At 42.8% G+C, this 26,333-nt stretch overlaps 1 protein-coding gene across 8 annotated transcripts in view; it reads right to left on the bottom strand.

The window, feature by feature from the left end:
* The window catches only part of ATG7 (autophagy related 7), a 300,602-nt gene that overhangs the window by 147,922 nt on the left and 126,347 nt on the right, over positions 1-26,333 (bottom strand). For 4 of the 8 annotated variants that reach the window (XM_079933862.1, XM_079933860.1, XM_079933863.1 and 1 more), the window contains 2 exons: positions 25,002-25,077; positions 11,094-11,174 (listed from right to left, as the gene is read on the bottom strand). In XM_079933862.1, the coding sequence (XP_079789988.1) occupies positions 11,094-11,174; positions 25,002-25,077 (157 nt within the window). Of the gene's footprint in view, positions 1-7,363; positions 7,439-11,093; positions 11,175-17,164; positions 19,181-25,001; positions 25,078-26,333 lie in introns of all 8 variants that reach the window. The other 4 variants (XR_013830150.1, XR_013830152.1, XM_079933861.1 and 1 more) reach the window with 3 other exon arrangements.

Raw genomic sequence — 26,333 nt, 5'->3', positions numbered from 1 at the left:
CAAATGAGTACACTGGAATTCTCTGAGTGTGAATTAATCCTACCACCTCATTGTCTGAGAGGTGTTTAATACGGTAGGTAGGTGAAGTGGGAGTTGGGAATCCTGGACTCTCATGCAATTTCTCTGAACCTAGTGATCTCTCTACCTGATAGACTGGTAAGCCCCCTTGCTAGCACCTTCACAGGAAGCTTGAAAGAGAGATTGGGAAAACACCCATCAAGTGATGCCAAAGGAAGGCAGAAATGCCGCAGCCAAGGCAGCTGATCCTCTCTGCTCGTGTTGCACTGGCCCACTCACGGTACAGCTCCAGCAAGAGGTGGCAAGATCAATGAGGCTAGAGACAGGCCTGTGGGCAGCAGCGTGGGGCAGGGACCAGAACAACCGCATGAACAGGCAGCAGCCTGGTGCTGTCACAGCAGCGCCACCCACACTCTCACGTCCTGGCCTCAAAGAGCACAGAGAAACTCAGAATTCAGAGGGAGCACAGGCAAGAAGTCTTTACCCTAGGTTCATGTCAGCTCCTCTCAAGTTATAGGCCCAACACTGGCCACAGATTACCTGCACAGATCTTCAGGAAATAAGAGGATTCACCCCTGCCCAGAGCTCACACTCCTGGGAACATTAAATCTCATTTCATTGTGATTAATAATTAAACCCCTAGATTAACAGCTTGCTTGAAAAGGAAAGAAAAAGACAAAGCATCTAATAGCCTGCACATTTAATATTTGCTGACCTCTTGAGGCCCATGCCCCTTTTAAAAGAATTGCTCATCCTTTTGTATTCCCCTCCTTTTTTGTCAACTTCTAAAGATGGCAAGTTTTTTTATGGCTGTAAATTACAAAATGAGTGCATTTATAAAGCACAGGGGAATGGCACCGGATCTCTGCTTGTACAAAGGAGCGATCGAAAACATTTACAGAGTGCCGCGCCCGTGACACTCGGCATACCAGCTCTTGTTTAATCTTCATCGCCACCAAAAAAGAATTTTTAACTATTTTCTACCTGAGGAAACTGAAGCTCAGGAACTTCAAGAAACTTGTCATAGGTCACGTAGTTAGTAAGTGGCATCGTCTCAAAAGCCAGTGCTCATTTCTAGTGTACAAACCATGTCCAAGTGTCCTGTTATCTTTCTGCCAGCTTGTAGTCAAAGGCTGGTATACTTGGAGTTCCTGGTACTGGGGCTCTCACTTGTTCAGACCTGCAAGCCATTTGAAGCCTCTGCAATTCTTTAAAAAATTTTAAAACTTTTTCTTGCAAATGGCTCGTTCCCTTTATTCAACACACAGCTTCAAATTACTCTTGGCCTTTTCCAAAAAAATCAAACCCACTCTCAAAGGTCAAGAATTCACCACTGCTGAGGCTACTAAGAGGAAAATATTGTGAGATCTGAAGCGATTTCCCAAGAAGAACTTGTCAACTGTTTTGAGCTACCACAGCAGAACTGAAACAAGTACAATGCCCCCCCAACCGCACTCCGCCCCCAGGGGTCACTGAAACGGCCCATTTCTTGGAACTTGCAGTCCTTCTGCAGAGAGCATGATATTGCGATGCAGGACTCATTTTTCAGGTATTAAGTGCCCACTGGAACATTCTCCATAATAGGAAGCAGTGAGTGATTAGGCAAAGAAAAGCAGATGTTGTGAAATAAAACTCTTACTCCCCCAGCAGGGCCAAGTGCTGCGTATGTGTTTTTGCTTTCTTACTTATGCATGTTATCCTACCAGGAAGGCACTGTGCTGTCAGTTATTACTATTATTTTTAAATCCACTTGCATTGTGACTGAAGTCAAGTTTGTCAGGTCAGACCGAACTAAGAGAAAATCTAGATATGGGTACAGTAACAATCCCACGGACGGTTTCTAGTCAGGCTTTCTTCTTTAAGAAAGAGCAACGTGGAGCTCACGTTCCGTGCTCGGGATGTGTGAGGGGTTTTAATGCAACAGAGAAACATTGCCACTTCCTTCAATCCCACTTTTGTTATCATCTTCGTGAAAAAGTTGACATAAAAGGAAAGGGAAATGTGAAGTTCAACTGAGAACTAGGAAAAACCCAAGTTTTCTCTCCCGCATTTACAAACAACACAAAAATATACTTTTGCACAGATTTCTGTTCCAAGTTGGAGTGCTGATAAAGGTCTTAAACATATCCAAATGCTTCAGTAACTCGAGTCAACTGCCAAGACACCTAGGCTGTCTGGAGTTCTGACTGTGGGCCTTGTGACCATTCAACACACCCTTCAAAGTAGTCCTCATGGGGCTGGGCAATCATCCCAGTGATGCTGCCGTTCCTTAAAACTCTGTTGGATGTACACTTATTTAGTGTCAAGATAGTTCTTCTAATTTACAAGATTTGCTATGTCTGTTCTCCCATTGACTGTTCACCTTTGGCACGCTTGCAGCCGTGTCAGGACCACAGAGCAGCTAGTTTCCCAGTTTTAGTCTGATAGTTATAAATTTAAGATATCTAACTTTGGTGTGTGCTTTAGCCAGCCCTTAGATACACCAGAAAACAGAAATACGTAGTTTTTTCTTCCTTGTTAAGAAAAAAAGTTTAATAAAACTTGTATGCTGGAAGAATTACTTAAAACCAGGGAAGGCCAGATACTTTAGAATTTATCACTATCACCACATAAGATGTTATATAAACAAGTTATAACAACAGTAACTTTGGGAATAGGATGTTCTCAAACAGTTCTTTCAATCTTCTATGGCAAGAAAGGCTGTAGTGATAAGTACTTTTAGAAATACCTGGACAGGATATTGGAAGACCTTTTAGAAAAAATAAAATGGACTTTTAAAAATCCTGCAGGAGAGCAACCAAAACCCTGCAAAAAGCTCACTGCCAGAATGTGTCCTTTCATAAAATGTTAAGTCATCTCTGATGAATCCCAAAGGCTCCTTATTTTAATATACTTTGGAAATGATTTTGCCACACAATAACAAATCATCGAAAGCATCAACTAAAGCAAATGAGATAGTAAAAGCTGGAAAGAGGCTCAGATGAACAAATATTCAGAGCACTGAAATGTAACATTCAGTAATAGCTACCACCTATGGCTTCATGATAAATCATGCCTCTGCACGAGTAGGCAAAGAGCGTCTGCTACCAAGCCTTAGACTCCTACCCGACTGAGTTCCTGGAGGGCACAGCCTATCTTCCCATTCTTCCTGTTGTGCTGTTCGTTTATTCATCTACAAAAACACTCATTAATTTTTCTCACCATTCAAAACATATTTAACCAGTTCCTACCTTTTGCTAGGAACTAATTATCCCTTCTAAGCTTAGGAACATTTCTTGGGTCAAGATGTTTAAATAAGTTGACGTGCTTGAGGTACATAATCGTGTATTATAATTTTCCTATCTTGTCCAGAAGGATATCATCAGAAACTTCTGAGAATGTCTTACTGACCTCTGTATCATCCAAAAATATATCATGAAACAGAAGCTCCAATGTTTGTTGAACTGCTATGACAACAGTCATTAAAATAAACAACCATACATATATTTACATGAGTTTAAGTACTCAATTTGAACAGTTATATATATATTCTATGCAACCTGTGTATGTATAAGCATGTACAGCCATAAAATGTTTCCCAATTCAAGCTGATGGCACCCTTATTTCAAAAAACCAGCGGTTACTACCATGTTCTTCCCTCCCTACCTTACAAAGGTACTAAACAGGAGGAGAGAAGAGGGAAGAAGACAAACGTATCGCATAAATAAGAAGAAAAGAAGGAACATGAACGGATGACAGCTGGGGCTCTTTGCCCATCTGGAGTCAAATCAATGCACCACTAGAGAAAGGACAAATAACCCTTAGAACTCTGAGCCGCTTCGCTATCTCTCCCCTCCCCTACCTGGATGCTGCTTGGCCTAAAGAAACAAAGTAGCTGATCAAGAGACTACAACAATGTCAGAGTCAGGTAACAAAACCCAGTGGTACATCAGCCCAGGCATCTCCCTTTACTACAGTTGAGGAAAATGAGTCCCCAAAGAGAGAGGGCTACTTTCCCAAGCCACACAGAGAAGTCATGGTGGGGCTGTGGCTGGCTGCACCCACATCCCCCAGGGTCTTGTCTGGGAGAGTGTGGGGATGGTACCAAAGAAAAACTCAGAGCAAGGATGCCTTCCTAGGATCCACAGGCACATTTCAGGGACTTCACAAAGCCAATGAAATTGCCTGCAAAACTGTGTGGCTTCCATTTTTCAGGGGAGCAGGTTTACTGCTTTTATCAGTCTGAACGAGGTCCATGACTCAAAAAATTTAAGAACCACTATGTCAAGGGTTGGGCTTGGGGGAAAGGCTAAAAGTGAATGAGATTAATTCTAAACTAAAAGGAACTCAGATTTTCAATAACCTGAAGCCTATGCTTGGGCCAGGCAGCCTGTGGAACCACCTAAGGAGAACACAGCCCTAAATTTTCTAGTCTGGATGTTAGAGATCCTCTAAGGAAAAAAAAAAGTGTGTTAGGACAGGCGAGGCATGTCTTTGTGACCTCAGGTGACACAGAAAAGGAGTGAGCAGCACAAACTTTAACTACCGATTAGGTGGTCTCAGGTTAGAAGTAACTAGCAAGACTGAGTTCTCTGGAATCACAGAAAAGGTTTTGGCAGTAATAGTCATCATGAACCATGATGGAAGGTTTCTGCAGTCTTTCAAAGCCAAGGCAGACTTGACTTTCAATCGGGCCTTTCACTGTACCTGCTTGTGAACAGTGACCCCAGAAAGGGTGCCACACACCCCGGAAGACCTAATGAAATCACAGGGGTCTTTGTTTTCCTCTTATTTCTGATGTCAACATCAGTCCCAGGAGTGGGCAAAGGCCTTGGTACTTGGTCACAGGGAACTGGATACACGTCAGCCATTGCAATTTCCCTGGGAAACAGAAAATATTTTCCCCACTCTATGGATGAGGAAATTGAAGCAAAGGGAGAAACGTCCAAGGTTTTTCAAGGAGGTGAAGAGCCAAGAGCTCTGAGGTTAGGGCTTGTAGCTAAATACTCCACACTGGCTCTGGCTGGATATTCCATCTCCTTTTGGGAAGCGAGCAGTTGTGGAAGTTGTGGGAACTCTAGTTGCTAAGGACAAGATATGAGATAACAGTTTACACCACACAACTATCCATATGGAATCCATCGCACATTACAACAGGAGACTTGAGGCCTCACTAGGTAAATGAGAGAGAAAAAGGGAACCTGGGGGTTACGCATCATTTTCCAAATCAGAGATTTATGTCCCTTTTGGAAAGAAGAAGGAACACCTGGCTGCAGCCCAGTTTTGAGTAATATTTGCCACTGAGAAGCCGTATGCAGAAATTCCTGGCACAACTTTGGAGAGCTCTTCCGATGGGGCTCTGGCCGGTCCTTGTAAATGACTGAGATTTAAAACCCTATCAAATCAGAGAAGCAGAGAGTATGCTTGATGCAGCACCATAAATCCCTCTCTGCGAAGCTAATTTCAAACTTACAATAGCAATGTTCAGAGAGAAAAATTATCTGCACATACCCATAAAAGATAGGATTGTTTTTTTTTTTTTAAGCCAAGAAGGGTAGACATCAATGCCTAACAATGATCTGCGTGGCTGGAATACAGTCGATTACTTCCTTAAATATATTTTCTGATTTTTTCTGCAACGAAAATGCACTGCTTGGGGAATAAAGAATTAAATAAAAGTAAGTAAAGGAAATATAAAAGCTAGCAACTTCAAGTGTCAATAGACAGCCAGAGCTTATCTCATCCGACTGACTCATTTAACAAAAGAAAGGGAGGCGGCAGAGCGGGGAGCACCTTGCCTGTGGTCCCTCAGCTGGCCAGCAAGGGATGGAGAGCCAGGACCTGGAAATCCCCCGCCTGCCTTCCTGTCCTCTGCACCCTGCCCCCCCGCCCCCCAACGGGCTGCAGTTGCTGGATTCCTTAGGCTAGGAAACCCCTAAGCCTGATGCGAGGTGAGAAAGAGCCTCAAGTGCTAGACAAAGTACAGCCAGTTTCCAGCTCAAGAAGAGCTGAAATGAAAATGGCACTCACCAAGAGGACAATGTGAAGGGAATGAGGTGTCCCAGGCTCTGTCACAACTGCTACACAGAACAACTTCATAAATGTGCCATGTTTTCTTGCCTCTGGCTGGCACACATGTGATCCCCCCACGCCTGGAATACCTTCCTCTTGTCCTCTCTCCCATGTATTTCTACAAATTCCTACTCATCCTTTAAGATTAACTTACAAGTCCCTTGCAAGACCTTCCCTGGTCTTCCCCATTTACAAAGCTAATTGGTACCAGGACACCTTAAGAAGAGGATACACCTTGACTGTAGAGCATATAACAATGTTAGGGAGATCAGCATTGGTTTATAGGTCTCCCTCACTCTTTTGATAGTATTCTTTGAAGGCAGTGGCTATTTTAATCACCTCCCTGTCTCTGGTACACGGCAGGGACTCAAATGTCAGTTGAATAAACGTATGTCTAGCAGACATACGGTAAGAGTTTAACCTCTCCTTCCAAATCTACCATTTGTCTTTCTCTCCTCAACGGTGCATCTGCAGAACTTTTAGGTAATAGGTTGCTTTGGGATAGAGGTTTTTCTTTAAAGAAAGTTTAAATACTTGAGTTTAATTTTTGGCATTTCATGCTTCTCTTTTCTTAACAAAGAGAAAAGAAATGAGAGAAGAAAGGTAGGATTATATTAATATCAAAAGATAAATGGACAGGCTGACTATGACAAAGGCAAAAAGCAAGCACAGTTGACCATATGATGATACCAGCTGACACATATTCTACACCACCCTATCCCTCTCACTGCAAGACACACATACACAGGTGCACACAAAAAGCTAATAACAAGTCACTTTGGGAAGTTCAGTCATAACCTGTCAACAGGAGACCCCATCGAATAGTAAACACCAGAATGAGTATAATATTAGGGCTGCTAATGGCTAATTAAAATCTGAAGATCAGGTTTCTGGGCACATCTTGCTATATCTGTGCACTAGGCAGTCCCAGACGGTATAAAAACCAAGTTTGGGGCCTGCTTCTTCGTAATAGGCTGTTCCTGCAATATTGCCAAGGTTGTGACAGAATCGTGCGACAAGATCAAGAATCATCTGCCTGCAGTCTCCTCAGGCACAGCCCTGCTCCTGACTCTGCACATCTGAGAGAAGTCTCCAGTCAACTTCTGGGTCCCAGGAACAAGGCTACTGTTACATAAAACACCAGAAGGGGCCTAGTTTTACTCCTTCTAGGGAAAGAGAACCGTCACAATACTCAAAATACTGCTCCCCTCCCCCAAGACTGACTGGGAAGGGGTACAAGGGAACTTTCTGGCGTAATGGAAACATTCTATGTCTTGACTGAAATGTAGGTTACCTGGGTGTATGTGTTTGTCGGAATTATAGTATTGTCCTCTTAAGATTCACGCATTTCACTGTATGTAAATTTTGCCTAGAAAAAAAGAACCATGCACAATGATCAAACTCTACGTAATAGGTTTACTATCTGCAGTAGTATGGACTAGCAATTTTGGAACTACTTTCTGTGTATTCCAGGCTTGAGCAAGTTAAGTGAATATATGCAGGATACTGGGAGCCAGGTTTCTCACTGTTGGGGAAGGTAGTTACAAATATGGAAAGGGGGAAAGTTAACATTACCAAAGGGGATAAAATATATCATGTGCCTCCTGACATGAGGATACATCATCATTTCTTTGGTATTCCTGCCAAAAATTCATAACCTGAATCTAATCATAAGGAAACATTAGACAAATCCAAATTGAGGGAAATTCTACAAAATAACTGGCAAAATGTCAAAGTGGTGAAGTTAAGAAAGACAAAGAAAGGCTAAGGAACTTTTCCAGATTGAGGGAAGCCAAAGAGACATAACAACTAAATGCCCGATCCTGAACTGGATTCTGGTCTGGAGAAAAAACTTATGAAGAACATTACTGGTACAAATAACAACATCTGAAATATGGACCGTGTATTAGATAACAGTATTGTTACACAAACATTAAACTGCCTGAATTTGGTAAGTGCATTGTGCTTAGGTAAGATAAGAACCTTTTTCTTAGGAAACATATGTTGAAGTACTTAGCTACGAACAATCACCATGTCTCCAATTCACTCTCAGTTTCAACAAAAAGAGGAGAGGCAGGGAGGGAGAAGAGCACATACACACAAATGGGGAAAAATGTAAACACTTGGGGGATCTGGGTAAAGGAGTTCCTTGTACTATTCCTGCAACTTGTCTGTAAGTTTAAAATTATATCAAAATAGAAAGGTACCCCTCCAAATACCCTAACTTCCTCCCAATTACTTAGGTGAAAATCTAAAAACAACAAATTAACTCCATGTATTATAAGAAATTCTTTCAAGAATATCGGTTTCAAATCTGTACTTTTCCCTTTGGTAGCAATTCCACACAACTATTTGGCTCTGAATTCCTTTATGAAACCTAAAAAAGGACTCATATACCTTCCAATAGGGTTTTTTGAAATTCTAGTGACAGATACTATCATTTTGGAAAGTCTTACAAGGCAATAAATAGAAACTGGAATGAAAGCGACTCCTCACCACCCTCCTCCCTCCAGATTCTTCAATATTTTTTCTGGAAGATGGAACAATTCACCTGGCTGTATGCCAAGCTAAAATCAAATAGGATAAGGAACAATTTGCGTGTAGATGATTTAGCCTTCCCTGCCACAGAAGCAGAGAACTGTACTCTTCCCCACCTCAGGCCTTATAAAAAGTCTATATTTTACTGATATAAATAAGGTAATGAAGCCATTTTTACTCAGCATAGTTTATTCTACCTCCCCAATCTTTCTGTACTTGTGCTTAAATCAAGACACAAGCATGGCCTTAGTGCTAGGGGGAAAAAAAAAGCAAAAATACTGAACACTACCAAAGGAAAAAATTACTTCATGGATGTCAAAGGAGAAATTTTTAAAAGTCATTTTTAGCCTCAAAGAATTTTTTTGAAACAATAACAACTATGATATGACTCAGTATAAAAAATATTATGCTAAGTATGAATTAAGAAAAATTCACATGCACAGAGATGAAAATGTAATTGGATTTGTCATTTCAAAGTATTAATGCTGGGTTTGCAGATAATAGAGAATGACATCCTCCTAAGCGAATAAATAAGTTAGCCAAGTAAGTAAATGCTGTGTTTCTACTGTAAGGAAATACATGCACCAATGAAGCAACCTTTTCAGCACAAAAGAAATTTAATACCCAGACCACATGAAAAGTGATCCCTATGGGAATAGCACAGCTGTTAAAATCCAAGTCAGTTTGTATTAAATCGTCCAGCATGTTTATGTAAAGCAGGACTCTCAGAATGACCACCAAGGGGAAATAATTTTGCTAACAAAAAAGTAATACCTATAATTAATTTAATGCTTACAATAAGTGTGAAAGAAAATGCAAAGCTATTCTCTTTCAAAGAATATAAGGGACCTCAGCTAGCTGGTATGCTTGTGATCCTTTTGTAAACAGTACCTCAAGGGCTAATTTAATTAGAAATAGAACAAGAAAAAATGAGTGTTTGCATTTCACTTAGAGAACCCAATTATCCTTATTTCATTGACTAACCAGATTTACATAAAGCCACAGAAAAACCTCTGGCACCGGTGCCAAACAATTTCAATATGAAAATTAATACTGCCAAGTTATTTTGAGACCAATTAGCTTAGCCATTCAAAGAAAAAAATGTGCTCCACTGAAGAGCACGTAATCCTAAAACCTGCATTTCCGAAGACAGAAGTGCACACAGACGTCCTTGAGGCCCTGACTTGAGAAGACAGAAGATGCCTTAAAGAACCTACAGAAAAAAGGAGCTCACGGATAACTACTAACAAACAGCTTTAAATCTCAACAGAGACACTTGGGATGCATAACGATAGAACAGGAGCTTACTTTACTTTTGAAGAAAAGAGAGAACGAGCTACTCTAAGTTTTTGAGCACCTAAAATTAACCAAATTTATCAACATTGTTTGTCAAATCTGAGTTAACTTTTTTTAACTTTTTTTTGGCCGTGCCGCACGGCATGTGGGATCTTAGTTTCCTGATCAGGGATCGAACCCGTGCCCCCTGCATTGGAAACTCGGAGTCTTAACCACTGGACCACCAGGGAAACCCCCTGAGTTAACTTTTTAGAGAGACAGACTGGTCAGGATTGTGCTTCTCATAAGACAAGACCCAGCTAAAGTTTTCAAAGAAAGCGTGTCATCTCAGAGTGGAGAGACTATCCCTAGAATTCAATCCCTTTCAGAGTGCCAGATGTAGGCTACACAGCAAAGTCCCAAATTATAACCGAGAGGCCAGAGTTTGGGATTAATGACCCCAACGCTATTTTGCATAACACTTGAACATGAAAGTCTTATCAAGTATCATGAGTTTTAAAAGCCCAGGTTAAATCACTGGGCATTAGAAGGCTTAAAGAGGTATCCAAAAGGAAATCAGCTATAACACACAGTGTACATGTGAAAATAACTCAGACTATCTCAAAGCCTATTAAAAAATGAGATGCCATCACTGTAGTTTTGAGATACATCAGCCGTTTCCCATTACAATGGAGGACATACCAGCTCTATTTTTAGAGCCTCTGGAAAGATCAAAGCTGAATGGGCCCTTTTATTGGCTCCCGATCCAGGGCCCTAATCTCTGTTTACTCCTTCTTTGTCATTATGTAGATCTCCGAAAGACACACCACCAGGACCGCCTGCTACCCCTCATCCCCCGAGTAACACTTAAAAATTGCTCTGGGATGGTCGGTACAAGCGAGGAGCTCTCTGGGGAGGAACAAAGACGAGTAAAGTTCAAATTCGAGTCCAAATTACCATCATGATTCAAGTACTAATACAGAACTATAGTAATCTAATTCAGTCTCTCTCTCTACACTATAAACCACACTTTCTCGGGCTGGTTTCTCGTGAGAATGAATACAGATAAAATGAAAACACAATCCTTTCTGGTTTGGCATTTTTAGGCCCTCCCCTCCTCCACAGAAAGCCCTCAGTTGGTTTCAGTGCCTCTGGCTAGTAAGGCTGAAGAGCTCATTTTAAACAAGTCCCATGAATGTAGAACGACTTACTTTGGAAGAACAAGCTGTACATTTGTCAAATGCCAGGCTGACAGGAAGGACATTATCAAACCGCGACAGAAATCCTCGTATCTAAAAACAAACACAACAAGGCACATCAAGCCCAGAATGACACACCTGTGAAGTACGTGTGTCGCTTCTGACAAGAAGTGGGAAACAATTAATAGGGTGCTCCTGGTACAGATTCACAAAAATGAAGTTCAATGTAGATATTTTCCCTCGTACTATATAATCAGTTTGAGGAAGAACTATATGAGGTCCTTTATTCCATTAAGAACTGGTCTACAAGCTTTGCACATATTTGAGACCTAAACACAAACTGACTCCAAAATATAAAAAGAAAGCTGTAAAATCTCAAGTATTGTTTTCATAAATGTCTTCAAATATATAACCAGTCAACTAGTTTATTACTGACAATTCTCATGTATGTTACAGTGAATATAGGACAAGTGTGCATTTTTAGGATGTGGTATTGGAGTGCGGCCTCAGTAAGAAGGGCTGGGGACTACAGAAGGCAGAAATGGTCCTAAATATAGATCCGGTTACTTGCCCGAGTTGGAACAGATAGGGATAAAATGGAGCGCATTACCAAGTTTATGGGGAAACAGCGCCACCTTGAGCACCTCAGTTATAATTTCTGAATTACAACTCATTTCCATTTACGGGGTGTCAGTTATAACCAGGTTTCGCAAACTATAATTTAAGTAATCCAGACACTACACTTCCAGAACTACACTGACACCAAAAGGGGACTTTCAACTGTTACATATATCATTTAAACATTATTACTAAAAATATGTATGGTGAAATCTCTGAAGTCTCCATAGGACTCAACATTTACAATAAGCCAAACACCACCAATCTTCTCTTGAGTTAATTTATTTGGTCTTGACAACTACCCCACTGATGAAACTCCGGCTGGGAAGGGTGAAGCATCTTGGCTCAGGTGAACAAAAAGTGACAACGCTAAGATTCAGAAGCGGGCCCCTGCTCCCAAACCTGGCCAGGCCCTGGCCGGGGCTCCCGCTCTCCTTCCTTTCCCTTCCCTCCCTCTCAGGACGGCACAGCTTTCGTCTTCAATGTGAGGGCTCACCACTCATTTAACAGCCTCACTTGAGTACAGCAAAAGAACCCCCCCCCCCGCTCTCCCCCCAGTCCTTGTTGCCTTTAGCCACCCTACCAACACTCCCCCAAAACACAACCAAGGAAACCTGGCGGACTCTTTAAAGAGACAGGCTTCTGAGTGTGGGCAACTCCACCTTTAAGCCCACACTGCAACTAGTCTAGTTACATTTGCATACTTATTGCTGGAAGATCTAACCTTAAAGGAAATGCCTATAGCAATCTTTTAAACGTCGTTATCTATATGTTATGAGATTTCAATGTAATCCAAGATCAAGAGAGTGTTTGGTAGTAATGATAAGCTAGGTAGCTGGGATAAGTTAGCTGGCCTCACGGTGAACCTTTGAAAATGTGACAATCTTTAGTTCTCTGTATCTCGGGAAGGTGGTGACCATTTCCTAATACAGTGCTTGAGGCACAAGCAGGGTCCTAAGTTTGCTCTCCAGGTCACCAAAACAAGAGATGGCAGACCAGCAGAAAAGACTATAACGGCAGGTCACAAATGGGTATGTTGAGATCCTCATGAGATCTGGAAGTTACAGGCCCAAAGAATTCTCATAGTGAGTCTCCTTCTATCTCAATGGCTTTAATATTAAATTTACCTAGAAAAATATTTATCATATGTAGCATATTTTCCATGAAAATGTTCACTGATATGGCCTACAGGTTAAGGTCTCCATATAGGTTTCATGAAAAGGTCTCCTGATTCTCTTTTCTCTCATACAGGTAATAAACTTTCTTTGTGTTGTGCAAAGAAATACTGGTATTTTTCTCTGCTAAACTGTTCCACGATTGGAGGTGCGGAGTTAAAGGCAAAGGGAAGGGAGACAGTAGGCCCAGTTAGGAGCGGAAAGGAAGGGAGAAAAGGGAGAGGAAGGAAGGAAGGAAAGAGAAAATATAAACCAAAAACACAGGTGGTGAGCAACAGAAAGGAGCCGAAGTGAATGGGGTGGCCAAGCAGGGGCACCCACACCATTGTTTAGCACCCCAGACAGCTCTTTACCAGGAAACTGACTCATTTTCCCAGGAAATGAAGTAGAATAACATCTGTGTGTGAGGCCTTTCAAATTCCCCAAGTTGGTCTCAGAAGGCTCAGAACTCCACCAAACTAATTCCAGTTTTAGGAAATTCAAAAGAAGAAGGCCTGTTCTCACACCAACTGCGACAGACTCCTAACGGGCACCTCCACAGGTGAGCTCTCTCCCTCCCACTGAATCCAACACTCTGCTATGGATTAATTTTCCTAAGACACAGCTCTGAGGTGTGTCACTTTTTATCAGCTTCCTAGAGCTGACCAAAAAAGCAGAGAATTCCTCATGCTGGCACTCAAGGTCCCCCCTAATCTGGGCCCATTTTGCCTTTCTGATCTTTTCACAGGCTTCATACAACTACAAGGCTCAAGTACAACGTCCCTCTCAAAGACATTACTGCGTTGCTGACCTTGTCTCACGCCGAATTCTGTGACTCAGAGCTCTTCCTTTGGGAACCAGCTATATAACCAAATCTACATCTTCCATAACAGTCACTCGAGCTCAAACGCACCTCTTTCATAAATACTCAATCCACCCGCCACTTGACTTAGAGATAACGCCTTCATTACGTGAAATCCTTCTTTTTGGTATTTATCACCAAAATAACTTATGTAATAGTTATTTCTTTAAAAAATAACAGGTTTACTGAGAAAAAATTCATGTACCATAAACTTACTTTAGAGTATACAATTCAGTGGCTTTTAGTATATTCATGGAATTTTGTAAACATCACCAATACCTAATTTCAGAACATTTTCAGCACCCCCAAAAGAAACTCAGAACCCCTAAGAAATTAGTCCCCATTTTCCACTTTTCCCAAATGCTGGCAACTACTAATCTACTTTCTATTTCTGTTGATTTGCCTAATTTGCCTATTTACTACAAATAGAATCATATATGACTGGCTTCACTTACTATATTGTATCATGTGTATTTCATTCCTTTTTATTGCTAAATACTATTCAATTACATGGATATACCATATTTTGTTTATTCACAAGTTGAATAACTTTTGGGTATATATATATATATATATAGAATGGCATTAATGGATCTCATGGTAACTATATGTTTAACATTTTGAAGACCAAAGTGACTGCACCATATTACTTTCCTGCCAGCAACATACGAGGGTTCCAATTTCTCCACCTTCTTGTCTCTTTGAGGTAGCCATCCTAATGAATATGAAGTGGTAGCTCACTGTGGTTTTGATTTGCATTTCTCTAATGACTAAGTGTTGAGCATTTTTTCATGTGCTTCTTGACCATTCATATTATCTTTCTTCAGAGAAATGTAGATTCAAATTCTTGGCCAAATTTTAAATTGGGTTTTCTTTATATTGTTGAATGTTAAGAGTTCTTTATATATTCTGGATATGAGTTTCTTTCAGATATGATTTTGCAAATATTTTCTCCCATTCTGTGGGGTGTCTTTTCACCTTCTTGATGGGTGTCCTTTGAAGCACAGAACTTTACTTTCTTGATGTCCTATTTATTTTTCCTTTGGTTGCTTGGCCTTTTGGTATCATAGATAACAAACCAATTCTCACTCAAGGTTAAGAAGAGTTAGTATGTTGTCTTATTTAATAGTTTTAGCTCTTACATTTAGGTCTGCAATCCATTTTGAGGTGTTTTTTTATATGGTGTGACATAAGGGTCCAAATTCACTGTTTTGTATGTGGAAATCCAGTTGTTCCAATACTTTCTTGAAAAGGCTCTTCTCCCCCCGTTTAATTGGCAAGAAATGACCATAAATGTCAGGGTTCATTTCTGGACTCTCAATTCTATTCTGTTGATCTATATGTCTACCTTTATGACAGTACTACACTGTCTTGATTATAGTAGCTTTGTAGTAAGTTTGGAAACTGGGAAGTATGAGTCTTCTAACTATGTTCTTCTTTTTCAAGATTATTTTAACTATTCTGGGTCCTTTGCCTTGCCAAATGAGTTTTAGAATCAGCTTGTGTAATATAATTACTTAAAAAATTACTTTTTAATCTCTCTTGCTTTTAGAGGGCAAGATATAGGTTGAACTATTTGCATCTGTCCATAACACAGTGATTTGCTCATAACAAATACTAATTATTAATTATGAAATGAGTGGATGAGAAAAACACAAACATCCCAAAGCCAACCAAATTATTCATACCTGAAGTATTCAGAGGAAACACATCCCAAATAAACCACAAGAAAAACTCCATCTTACCACCATTCACATCTTCCAGGCAATATGAAGTCCTTCCCCATCAACAACTCTTTAAATCCCCTGTATTACAAATGCACTGAGCTTCCACAATATGCTGTGTTCCCTAAAATCTTACAAGAAATGCATAAAATTTAAAGAGCAGAAGTTGCTACTTAAAATTTTAGCACCTTCCTTAGACATGCATAGAAATCCCAGAGCAAATCTAAAATCCAGGCACCTGATGCAAAATCCTAATAAATATATTCTACCTATTTAGAGAGGCCAGGCACCAATTCACAATCAAAGAAGTTATAAGGATTTGTCCCTTGCTTGGGTGGAGAAAAATTCACCAACATCCTCCTACTTAAAAGTGTGCAAAGTATATGAAACAATATGCTCATCTGGTATTTTTCGATGCCTGCCTGATCAGAAGAATCCCCTGGAACTTGAAAAGATCTGAAGTAAGGCCAGAGCATGTGCATGTTTAACAAGAGCCCAGGTGATTCAGAGCCTTTGGAAGAAGATGCTTTCAGTTACCAACCTCATTTACCCCTTCCCGTGGTTTAATCTATACCCTCAGCATCACCTGTTGTATGTCAGAAAGCAGATGGAAGCAGTTAGCAAGCCTCTGCCTCCTTTCCACGTTTTTTATGCATAGTACCACCACACCCGGCTAATTCAGCCACATCTAAATTAACATCTAAATGACGAGATTTTATAAAGTGATTTCTCCATCCACTCTAAGGCCTCTTGACACGGCTCAAGGTACAGTCTTCCAACTTTGGGGACTACACACAGCTTACTCTAAACCCTTATTTGATTATAATATTTGCTGTCAATCTTTCCTTAAAGGAGGGTAAGTATTAAACAGCTCTTTTTAAAAATTTTAATTCGACCTATTATAAAAGTAATAAGCATGACAGAAAACAAAAGAGCAAAAAAATAACCCGTACTCCCATAGCATATTTACTCCTGTCTTCCTATTTTTTAAAATATATTTAAATACTTAACTTCCTTTTAAACAGCCTCCCGAATACTATTGGCTTCTCAATCTCTCCCCTCCCTAGAGGGGGAAAAACTGCCAATTCCACAAACACACGAACACACACACATGCGCCTCTACTAGAGGGGCCAAACTTTGCCTGCCTCGCTGCATATTTTATTTTCTAAATTACATTGATGAAGGTTTTTTTTCCTCTTAATGCTGAAAAGAATAAAGAAGATATTAAAATGGCCTGTATGAAAATCCAGTCAGTGGTTGCCTGGGTCTGAGGGTGGGGATATTACCATAGAAAAGGCACAAAGTCAGTTTTGGGGATGGATGGAAAAGCTCTGGACCTCATTTGCGGTGGTGGTGGTCATATGCAAGTGTACACACTCGTCTAAACTCATTAAAACGCACGTTTAAACGGGTACATTTGACTGTACATAAGTTATGCCTCAAAAAAGGTGACTAAAAAAGGTTGATAACCTCCTTAACATTTTCCAAACAATACAGAAAGGTACAAAATGAAAGCATAAAGTCCCTATTGCCCCCAATCCCTCTGCCTCAAAAAAAACAAAAAAAAACCACCAAAAAAAGCCCCCCCAGCATCAGTTTCCAATGTAGTCTTCCAGGGGAAGAAAGAGTGTTCTACGAACAGACCAGCTCTACAACACGCGTCTCTTCGCTACCCCCTGAATATTTAAAAACCCCACCTGGGAAGCTGGGAGAAGTACAATTACCTGCGGTTTCCTGGCTCCCTTCCCTCTCTTCACCCCCAGGCCCCACAAAGGGCAGAAGGAGCTTGAGTTGAATCCCCGTCTTCAAACACCAGCGAGGCGCACGGTTGTACTTGCGCTTGGCTAACAAGGCCTCACGCCCCCTCAACCGGAAGGAGCAAAGATGAGCGCAGAGATGACGCACAAAGCCTCAGAGCCAGGCCTATATAGGCTCCTGGCCTCCCTCCCCCCTCGGGGCGGTTCCCAGGAGGACAGTGGGCGGTCCCGGCCGGATTCATTACGGGCACCTGTGCGCATCTAACTATCGTCCAAAGGTTGGAAGGCAGGAACACCTGTTTGGGGGTGTGTCCTAGGGATTAGGAGTCCAGGGCCCTTTTGGAAAGAGAACTAGGGCCGGTGGGAGCACAAAACTCGAAAGCCATCACCAACGAGCAGGATTTGGTCCGTGTTAACTTGACGAGTCACGTGCTTTGTCCCATAGGATGCCATCAAGAAACCATCTTTATAGAATGAAGTCGTTGTTCTCAAACACCTAACGTCCCTGGAGGTTGTCATTCAGTGGATCTGGAACAGGGCTGGGAAATGTGTATTCTGGAACGACTCCCGAGGTGATTCTGATGCACCATCCCTGGATTAGGCTGTCTTCCACTTAAAGGCTCAAGGACTCCAATTCTATGCCCAGATCCTCTGTTATCTCCTCCGGTCCATTCTCTGTACAGCAGCCAAACCTGATCACGTCACCGCTCCGCTTATGACTTTTCAACGGCTCTCCGCTGCCCCTGGGTTTAAGATGGCCTGTGAGGCCCTGCCTCTCCTCCTCTTCCCCTGTGCTCTCCCAATTCTCTACGTTACAGGGACACTGGTCGCCTTTCAGATTCTCAAACTCACCCATCTTCTCTGCCTCTCCTGTGCCTCCCCTAAAGTGCTAACCCCACTCCCTTCTCCCTCCATAGAAACAACTGCTCCCTCCTAACCCTGGAAGCCTTGCAGGAGGGCATGTCCTGACATCCTGTGGAAATGGTGGCCTAGGGGACTGAGCAGAGGAGCGACATCTGCTACGTGCCATCCCTGTGTCTGGCCCTCTGGAGTGTTTTCACATACTCATCTCATGTTGCCCTCACTACCATCCTGGGACTTTCCCCTGTATTCTAGATAAAGAAATTGAGGCTCAGGGAAGTGGCTTGGCTCGCCCAAGATTCTACAACTACCAAGTGGTAAAGCCAGGGATCTGAGTTCTGTTCCTTCTCTCCCAAGTCTAGGGGAAAATCAAGGAGAAGGTAAAAAGAACGGAAGAAAGAAAGAGAAGACCAGAGGAATTAGAAAACAAATAAACACCCCCTCAAAACCAAAAACTCAATATCAAGATGGCTGCCATCAGGGTCTGAGTGGATTAAATTATCATCAGTCATTTATGCCCAGTCAGCTACAAAATAAATAGATCAGGAATAGAAAGGGGTCTCTTCCATTCTGGGCAGCCCCTCATGGTGTTTACACCTAAGCTGAGTGAAAGCGGCTTGAGCCCCAAGCCCACCTTGAGGTGGGAGATAGATGGGCTCCAGGTTATACATTTACAACTGGCCTTCTGTTAACATTTCATGGGGCAGGAAAAAATGGGCTTAAGGCCGGACACTTACAACTCGCCTCCTGTTTGCATTTCCTGAGACAGGAGATAGGTGGGCTTCAGGTTAGACATTTAAAATCAGCCTCCTGTTTGCTCTCCGAAATGGAAGCAATGACAGAGACAGGGTAAAAAGCCAAGTTTTGTCTCTTGTGGATGCCTTAAGATAACAGTCATGGCAAAAACGAAGAGGGGCAAAACCTCGTTTGAGTAAAGGATCAAGGGATCTCCACTTCGCCCCTCCTTGGGGCAAGGGAGACACTACACATGTGTAGAAAGGCTCCTTGGGGGTCAAAAGTCAGGGGACAACTCCATGCCATGGTGACTCTTGCTTCTCCCAGATGCCTTCACGTCGGGGTCCATCTTGACTGTGGGGTGAGTGTGCACCTAAGGGGAGGGTCCTGAGACAAATTAGCCAGGGGGGGACAAAGCAAGATGATTGGCCAGAAGGGAGACAAAAACCTGGAAAACTGCCCCCTCATAAAGGATTTAAACTTCCTAAAGGCGTTACTCTCTCTCTGTTCTCCCATGCGTCTTTCCGCACGTACTTTGCTTTTCCAAGAAACTTTCTACTTTTCTCTTTACTTTCTGCCTCCTTGCCTGAATTCTTTCTTGACAAGGCAGGCTAGAATTGTGGGTTTAGGCCCTAGCCGCTGGCCTCTGTGGTCTAGCAGTTAGGACTCCCGGTCCGGGGACTAAGATCTTGCTTCCAGCTACTGCTCACTGCTGCTTGCTGCAAGTTGCCGCTTACTGCTGCGTGCGTCCAAAATCAACCTCCCCTGGATGGGAAGTGAAAAGCCAATGCCCAGAAATAAACAGCCATTCTGAGAAGGCACAGTTGCAGCCACAGCAGAAACCTGCTGCTTTGACTTCACACCCGTTTCCAGCAGGCCTGGCGGTATTTCTAGAGCTTGGAGTTTGCATAAATAAGAGCTAACTCCAAACTCCGCATTGCTCTTGGATGTTGCAGAGAGTCTTAACCAAATTCAACGCCAAAATAAAGTTTAGCAAATGCAAAACCTCAGGCGCACCACAGAGGTCTTTGTTTCAGACAACAGCTTCAGCTACCACCACTAACCCACCTCTCACTGTCAAACAGGGGCCACCAAGGGGCAGAAGAAGCAAGCTGGAAATGAGCCAGCGCCATCCTTAGAAAAATAGCGCAGGATGGAACTAATCCTTCCAACCCTTCCCTGCACACTCACTGCTTCCAGAGTTTTACGAGATTCCTTGTAACTCCCTTTTTAGGAGGCTAGATAGGCGCCCACTTTACCATTTTAATTAAAAGTGAAAGAGAAAGATAAAAACAACATTTACAAATGTCCCTTATGTGGCCAGAACTGTGCTAATGTAATTTAATCTATAATGTAATTTAATCTGTACATGAATCCCAGTTGTTTAGTATATTATTATGCCCGTTTTAGTAATTTAAAATATGAAGTTCAGAAAGGATCAGTAACCTGCCCAAGGTCACACAGTGACAAGTGGCAAGAACCGCCTTGAACCCTTTTGTCAAATGGATGAAAATGAAATTAAGAGGCAAAGCTGGGATTCTAATCGGATCTGTATGATCCAGAGCCTTCTGGTTCCCTCCCACGCGAGCCTCCCAAACAGGACAGCCCCATCGGGTGAGCAAAACTCTGGGGCACAAGTGACGTCCTTCAACTGATAAAATTACGCCCAAGTCCTCTTGGGCCAAGAGATGCTACCTGAGACGCTCTGGAACTCTGGCACTGTGTGTAATTTATCCCCCACTTTGTGTGCCAGGAGCGGGGAATGCCCCTCTCTTCTTCTAGGGCCTTGCACGCAGGGAAGCCCAGACCTTGTCGGATCTTGTACCCAAATCCCTCCTGTATTCAGGGGCCTCCCCATTGGAATGAGACTTCACCACATCTGAGTGGCTTGGGGTACATCCACCACCTTAGAAACTCCAAAGGCAAGTGGAACCAAACGCTTGTGCTGCGTGCCGGTCACCGAACTTCTCTGAACCTAATGGCGCTTTGGCACGGCGTCAGCGTTTGGGGATCACCTGCTGCAGGGATGACTGGAGGGAGGGGGAAGGGAGGACGAACAGGTCACAAACCACAGTAGCTGAAATGGTGAAACAGCAGACGTTTGGACTGTCTGTTCTTCCTGCCCTTTCCATTGCCATCAATTCGAGGGGTACAGAATCAGAGGGGGAAGGAGATTTCTTTTCTCGGGCTACATCTCAGGAAATACGCTCTTGGTGCTTATCTTCTTACCCTCCTTCCTCAGCAGTCAATCCGTCCACACCCCTAGAGGCACACTGAGGTCAGCATTTCAGAGCACGGTAAAGAGACCTTATTGAAAGCCAACGGCCTGAGGATTTGTGGGGCACAGCCTGTGCAGACAGGCCAAATCAAGAGCAGGCCGGGGCTTGGCTAGAGACCACAACTCTAGCTCGGCTTTTGTCTCACTGGGAGATTTCCCAGGCTGGTCCCTGCCCAGGTTCTGTCCTAGTTTGGGCTTTGTTCTACTCTTCTGAAAGTAACTAAAACGAAGAACTTGAAAGCCCAAGAGAACTATGGGGTTGGCAAGTCCAAACCCCTAGGAGGGGCATACCCATCCAGGGTCTTCATTCAGTAGTACTTGAGGACCAAGAGTCCATTTGCCCAAAGAGAAAAAACGTGAACTGCCTGGTCCATGTTGGTATCAAAGCAGGACTGTTATATTCATGACCATGGTTTTCAGACAACTACTGAATTGCCACGATGCTTTTCGTTCTCTGAGGGATGTCCAGTCAAATGATCAGCAGCTGCATCGGCTGTTAATTTCTGTCACATTTCTGTCTCACCAGCCTGCACACCAACTTCCTGGAGACATCAGGAGTGGCCTCGACACTTGATAACTCCTGAACCGTGCCTCCCGCCAAAGAACCAGAAAAAGGGGTCTGGCCTCACAGAACAGTCACCACCCCAGGAGCCAGGAAAAGACAACCCCGCCACCTTTTTCTTTTTTTTTTTTTTAAATAAAAGATCCCACTTGCTGGGAAGCAGAGGGAATAACAGTATGCGCTAAGATCTACAGTGAAAAAGTTCTCTCTAGCAAAGAAGCCAGACTCCAAAGACCATGTATTATATTATTTCATTTACAGAAAGTTCAAAATTAGACAAAAGTCTCCCAAGGTGTTTGGAGCCAAGAGCTGCGTGTCTCTGTGTGGGAAGGAGGCAGTGATAATTGAGGAAGCATGGGGGGATGTCAGGGAACTTGATAACACTTCATTTTGACCTGCGTGCTGGGTACATGAGTGGTGTTCATTTTGTGAGAATCCAAGTTGTATACTTAATGATTTGTGTGATTGTGTATATTTTATACATAGATAAAAATGACAAATTAAAAAACATTCCCTTCATAGGCAGAAAGTGGCTTATACTCATTGCTGCCTGCTTGCAGAATCCCATCCACACACAGTGGGCCAGAGACTTTTTAAAAAGAACAAACCCATAAGCCTATTTTCTCACCTTCAAATGGTTTTTTCACGGTTTTCAAATGCAATAAGAGGTTGTTTCAGGCTGAATATCACTGAATTTCAGGGACTAATCAAGCCTTTTTCTGCACTTGACCAATCTCTGGATAAGCCAAATTCGGCCTGTGGTCCCACGGAGAGATGGACTAAGTAATCCTCAGGCCTCCCAGGTCTGACACGGGGGAGAGCTGAGACGCAGAGAGCATGGGCGAAGTTAAGCAACTTTCCCCAGATTACACAATGAGTCGCTGGTGGGGGGCCTTGTGATTCTCGGTCCAAGGACTATCACTTTTCTACTACATCTCATTCCACAAGGGCCAATTAATAAACACTCTCCTTTGCGGAACGGAGAAAAAATGAGCCCGGGGAACGTCACTGGCTATTCTCTGTATACAAAGCACACAAAGGGGTTTACCGAGTTCCTCTCCAACAGGAAGTCATTTGTCTCAAGAGAGCCAGGAAAAGGAGGGGGTAAGTGCTGAGTCTGCATTGCAACACAGCCAGTGTTTTTGTGGAAACGGTGGTCCCCTAATCAAAACACAGTTGCATAAATGGACTCACTCCACTTCAAAAAGAAAAAAAAAAGAAGAAATTTAAAGCCTTATAAAATAGGGACCACACAACCCTGACTAATTTTTTTTTTTAACATCTTACCCTGACTAATTTTAAAGCTCTTTCTCCACTGTCTTTTTTAGAAAGTAGCTAAAAATAAAGGCTTGAAACTTGAAATAATGTAAGCAAGTAATCACACACACACACACACACACACACACACACACACACACGCACTGGGCTTTTCCCATATATGGCTGCATTATTCTTCAGACTTTGAAAAGGCCAAATGAAGAGATGGCCAACAACCAAAATAATCCTTCAGACATTTGAAAACTAGGAGAAAGAACTAGAAGAGTGGGTGAATGACAAACAATTGCAAGCCTCCATGGGGGTAAATAACACTGAGAGGGATTAGTTGCCATAGTACTGTAAAAACATGGGCACATGCATTTTGACACCGGACCCCTTCTATAAAGAAACTGTTCTGCCCTCTGGCCTCAGCACTGAGAAAACTACAACTGCGGTAATTTAACATAAAGGACTTCAAGAAGGAAACCAGTGCAGGAGCACGACTGAAAATTTAATTAAGGCCCTTCTCAGCATGAAATCTGTAAAGGAGATGAGGGCACATCTCAAGGTCAGAAGAACGGAAGGAGACATGTGAAAAGGGATGAGGGTGAGGATTCAGATGAGCACGTCCACAGCAGAGGTTGGCTCTGGAGGACAGCTTCCTCATGGGGATGAGGGGGGCTTATTACAGGGCCTAGTGGGTCCTACTTGAAGTGTTTCTGCAGAAAAGATTAACCCATTCATGTCAAATAAATGCCATCTTGAGTGCGGCAGGCTGGAAAAGTCACATTTGCATGGTGATGTGTGCTTTACCAAGCCTCGTCACAGACAATCCTGCACACAAGGTAAAGCACCTGCTTTTACTGATACAGAAACTGAGGCCCAGGGAGGTAAGTGACCTAACACAAATCCATGACAGGTGATGTAGGGCAAGTGGCCCAGAGCAGCGATTGGAAGCAAACTCTCCCAAAATGCAGGCCGGGGCTATTTCCACTCACAAAACCTCAGACGCAGCCCTGGTCAGAGTGCCGAGTTTAGGTATGGATTTCGGCATACCTCTGTGACCGTGCACAAGTAATTTCCCCTCTTCTGATTCAGACCCTCAACCAGAAAATGACAGGGCAGGTGTGCGTAGGCAGCGAGAGAGACGAAGGCGACCTGCGTGAGTTACCCCGCTCTCTGCACGCGTCGGTGAGTCTGTCCTCACAAGCCCCCAGATGGGACAGTCGGGTGCTCTCACTGCTCCCCTAACTAGACAGCCTTCCTGCTACAGACTGAGATACACACACGGAACCCAGAGAAATGATTTCCGAAAAGTAAGACCAGAAAACCTCCAAAAGCATAGTGACGAAAACTGGTGAAGAGGCAACACGAATTTAACATTTTCATCCCACTGCTTTTTTTCTCTCTCGCTCTCTATGGGTGGACCTTCCCTATGATGCCTCAGATTCTTTTTTCTGAAAAGACACCCCACTGTCTGGTGACACTGTGCACTTCCAATGGCTTTCCCATGTATGCCCAGAAAGCCTTCTGTTATTTGGCTTCTACTATTTATTATTTCTTAATTATTATTAAGGAGTCAGTAATAATAAACAACAGCAACAAAACTAGCAGCACCATTTACTGAGGGCTGTGACGTACCAGGCACTGTCGCTAAGCCCTTTCTGTATAACATCTCTCATCTCTACTGCTACCAGCTGAGGTCGGTATTCTTGACTCCATTTTCTAGATAAGAAAACTAAGGCTCAGAGAAGTTTAATGACTTGGCCAAGGAAGGCCATCTTAATAACTGCCGGGCTGGGATTTAAGCTGCTGTCTGGTTGATTCCAAAGCCCGTTCTCTCTTGTTCTACTCCATCACGAGGCCCCTAGTCAACATGCTAAATGCTAAATCAAGACTCTGGGTAATGCTGCTTGTTCAGGATTTCTTCTCGTCACCATCCTGCAGAATGGGATCTCCCCCAGGTGCTCATAAAGAATTCCCACTGAAATACCAGGGAAGCTGGAGGGTAGAGAGGGTGGAGAAGAGGTGGGCTGGAATGACCCCAAATACTTTCCCACTGCACCACTGGGATCGGGTCCAGAACTGTGATTTCATTCCCAGTCACTAACCTGGTGAGGCACGAGCCCGAGAGAGGTTGGAGGCTCATTCATGCGGTCGTCACTGCTGCTGGCAATGGCGTAGCCCCTGAGAAAAGGAAACCATTAGAGCTGTTCATTTCATAAAAATCTATGTTTAATTCCTGTGAGGACGATCTGGAGGAGGTCCACATAAGATTTATAAGGATAACCGAACACCCCTTGCTAGGCAGCATAAGCTAGGGAAAAAAAAACCCTAATTTCCCTGGGAGGAAGGCAGAAGAATAGTTTAAAAAAGAAAAAGCTTGTGTTTTAGAGTCAGAAAGACCAGAGCTTGTGAGCACAGGCAAGTTGCTTAATTTCTCTGTGCTTCAGGTCCATCACCTATAAAATAGGAATAAGACAGTTGTGAGAAATGAATTAGGAGTAAGTTAGATAAATTGCCAAGTGCAACATCTGGCTAATGTTAATTCCCTTACTCTCAAATAGTCTTGTAAAACACCACAGCACATTGTTGAATTGAATTGAAATTTTGAAACAGAAAACCTTCCAACCTTAACTTGCTGGGGTGATGTAAATGCTACCACGATGGAGGAAGGAGAAAGAAAAGCGAGGGATTAATTGGGCAGAACGAATACTCCCTCCCGAATAACAGTCTGATGTTTACTTACGTTACAGAAGAGACGTGACACAGACCCTGGCTTTAGCCTATGACCAAGGCAAATGTGGCAGACAGAGGGGTCGGTGTCAAGGACTCAGAGCCAGCTCTGAGAGATTTTAACCCAAATGCTTCCTGTCAGGGGGCCACAATAAACAGAGGTGCCAGGGGGATGACAAAGATGAGAGGAAGACAAAAAAAGCTGCTTATTTTCATTTAACTCTGAAGCATCTATACTGTTACATATGCTACCAACATAGTACAGAGGCTATCTTTTCAACTTCAGAGAAGAACTCTGAGTTATACAGTAAATAGAATATTCATGTTGATTTCTGAGAACCTGAAAAACAAATCTTTCAAAAATTCAATTCTTTCCTGCCTGTATTACAAACAGCATAGCAGAGTGATTAAAAACAGAGTTTGGAGCCAAACTGGGCTGTGCTTAATCCCAGCTTTACTACTTATCAGCTTCATGAATTTCAGCAACTTAGTTATCTTCGCTATGCCTCAATTTCCCCATCAAAAATGGGACAGATAAGAGTTCTTTCCTAATCTGTTTGCTATGAGGATTAGATGAATTACTATTTGTAAAGTGCTTAGAATAATGCCTAGCACAACGTAAGCACTAAGTAAGGGTTGAAAATAAGACAAATCACAATGTGTTTGTCACACAGTGAGGTGTAAATACCTGTTTGGCTCCAGTTTGC

This window comes from Stenella coeruleoalba, assembly GCF_951394435.1.
Source record: "Stenella coeruleoalba genome assembly, chromosome: 10".
Classification (NCBI taxonomy): domain Eukaryota; kingdom Metazoa; phylum Chordata; class Mammalia; order Artiodactyla; family Delphinidae; genus Stenella; species Stenella coeruleoalba.
This window is presented reverse-complemented; position numbering and strand designations above follow the sequence as displayed.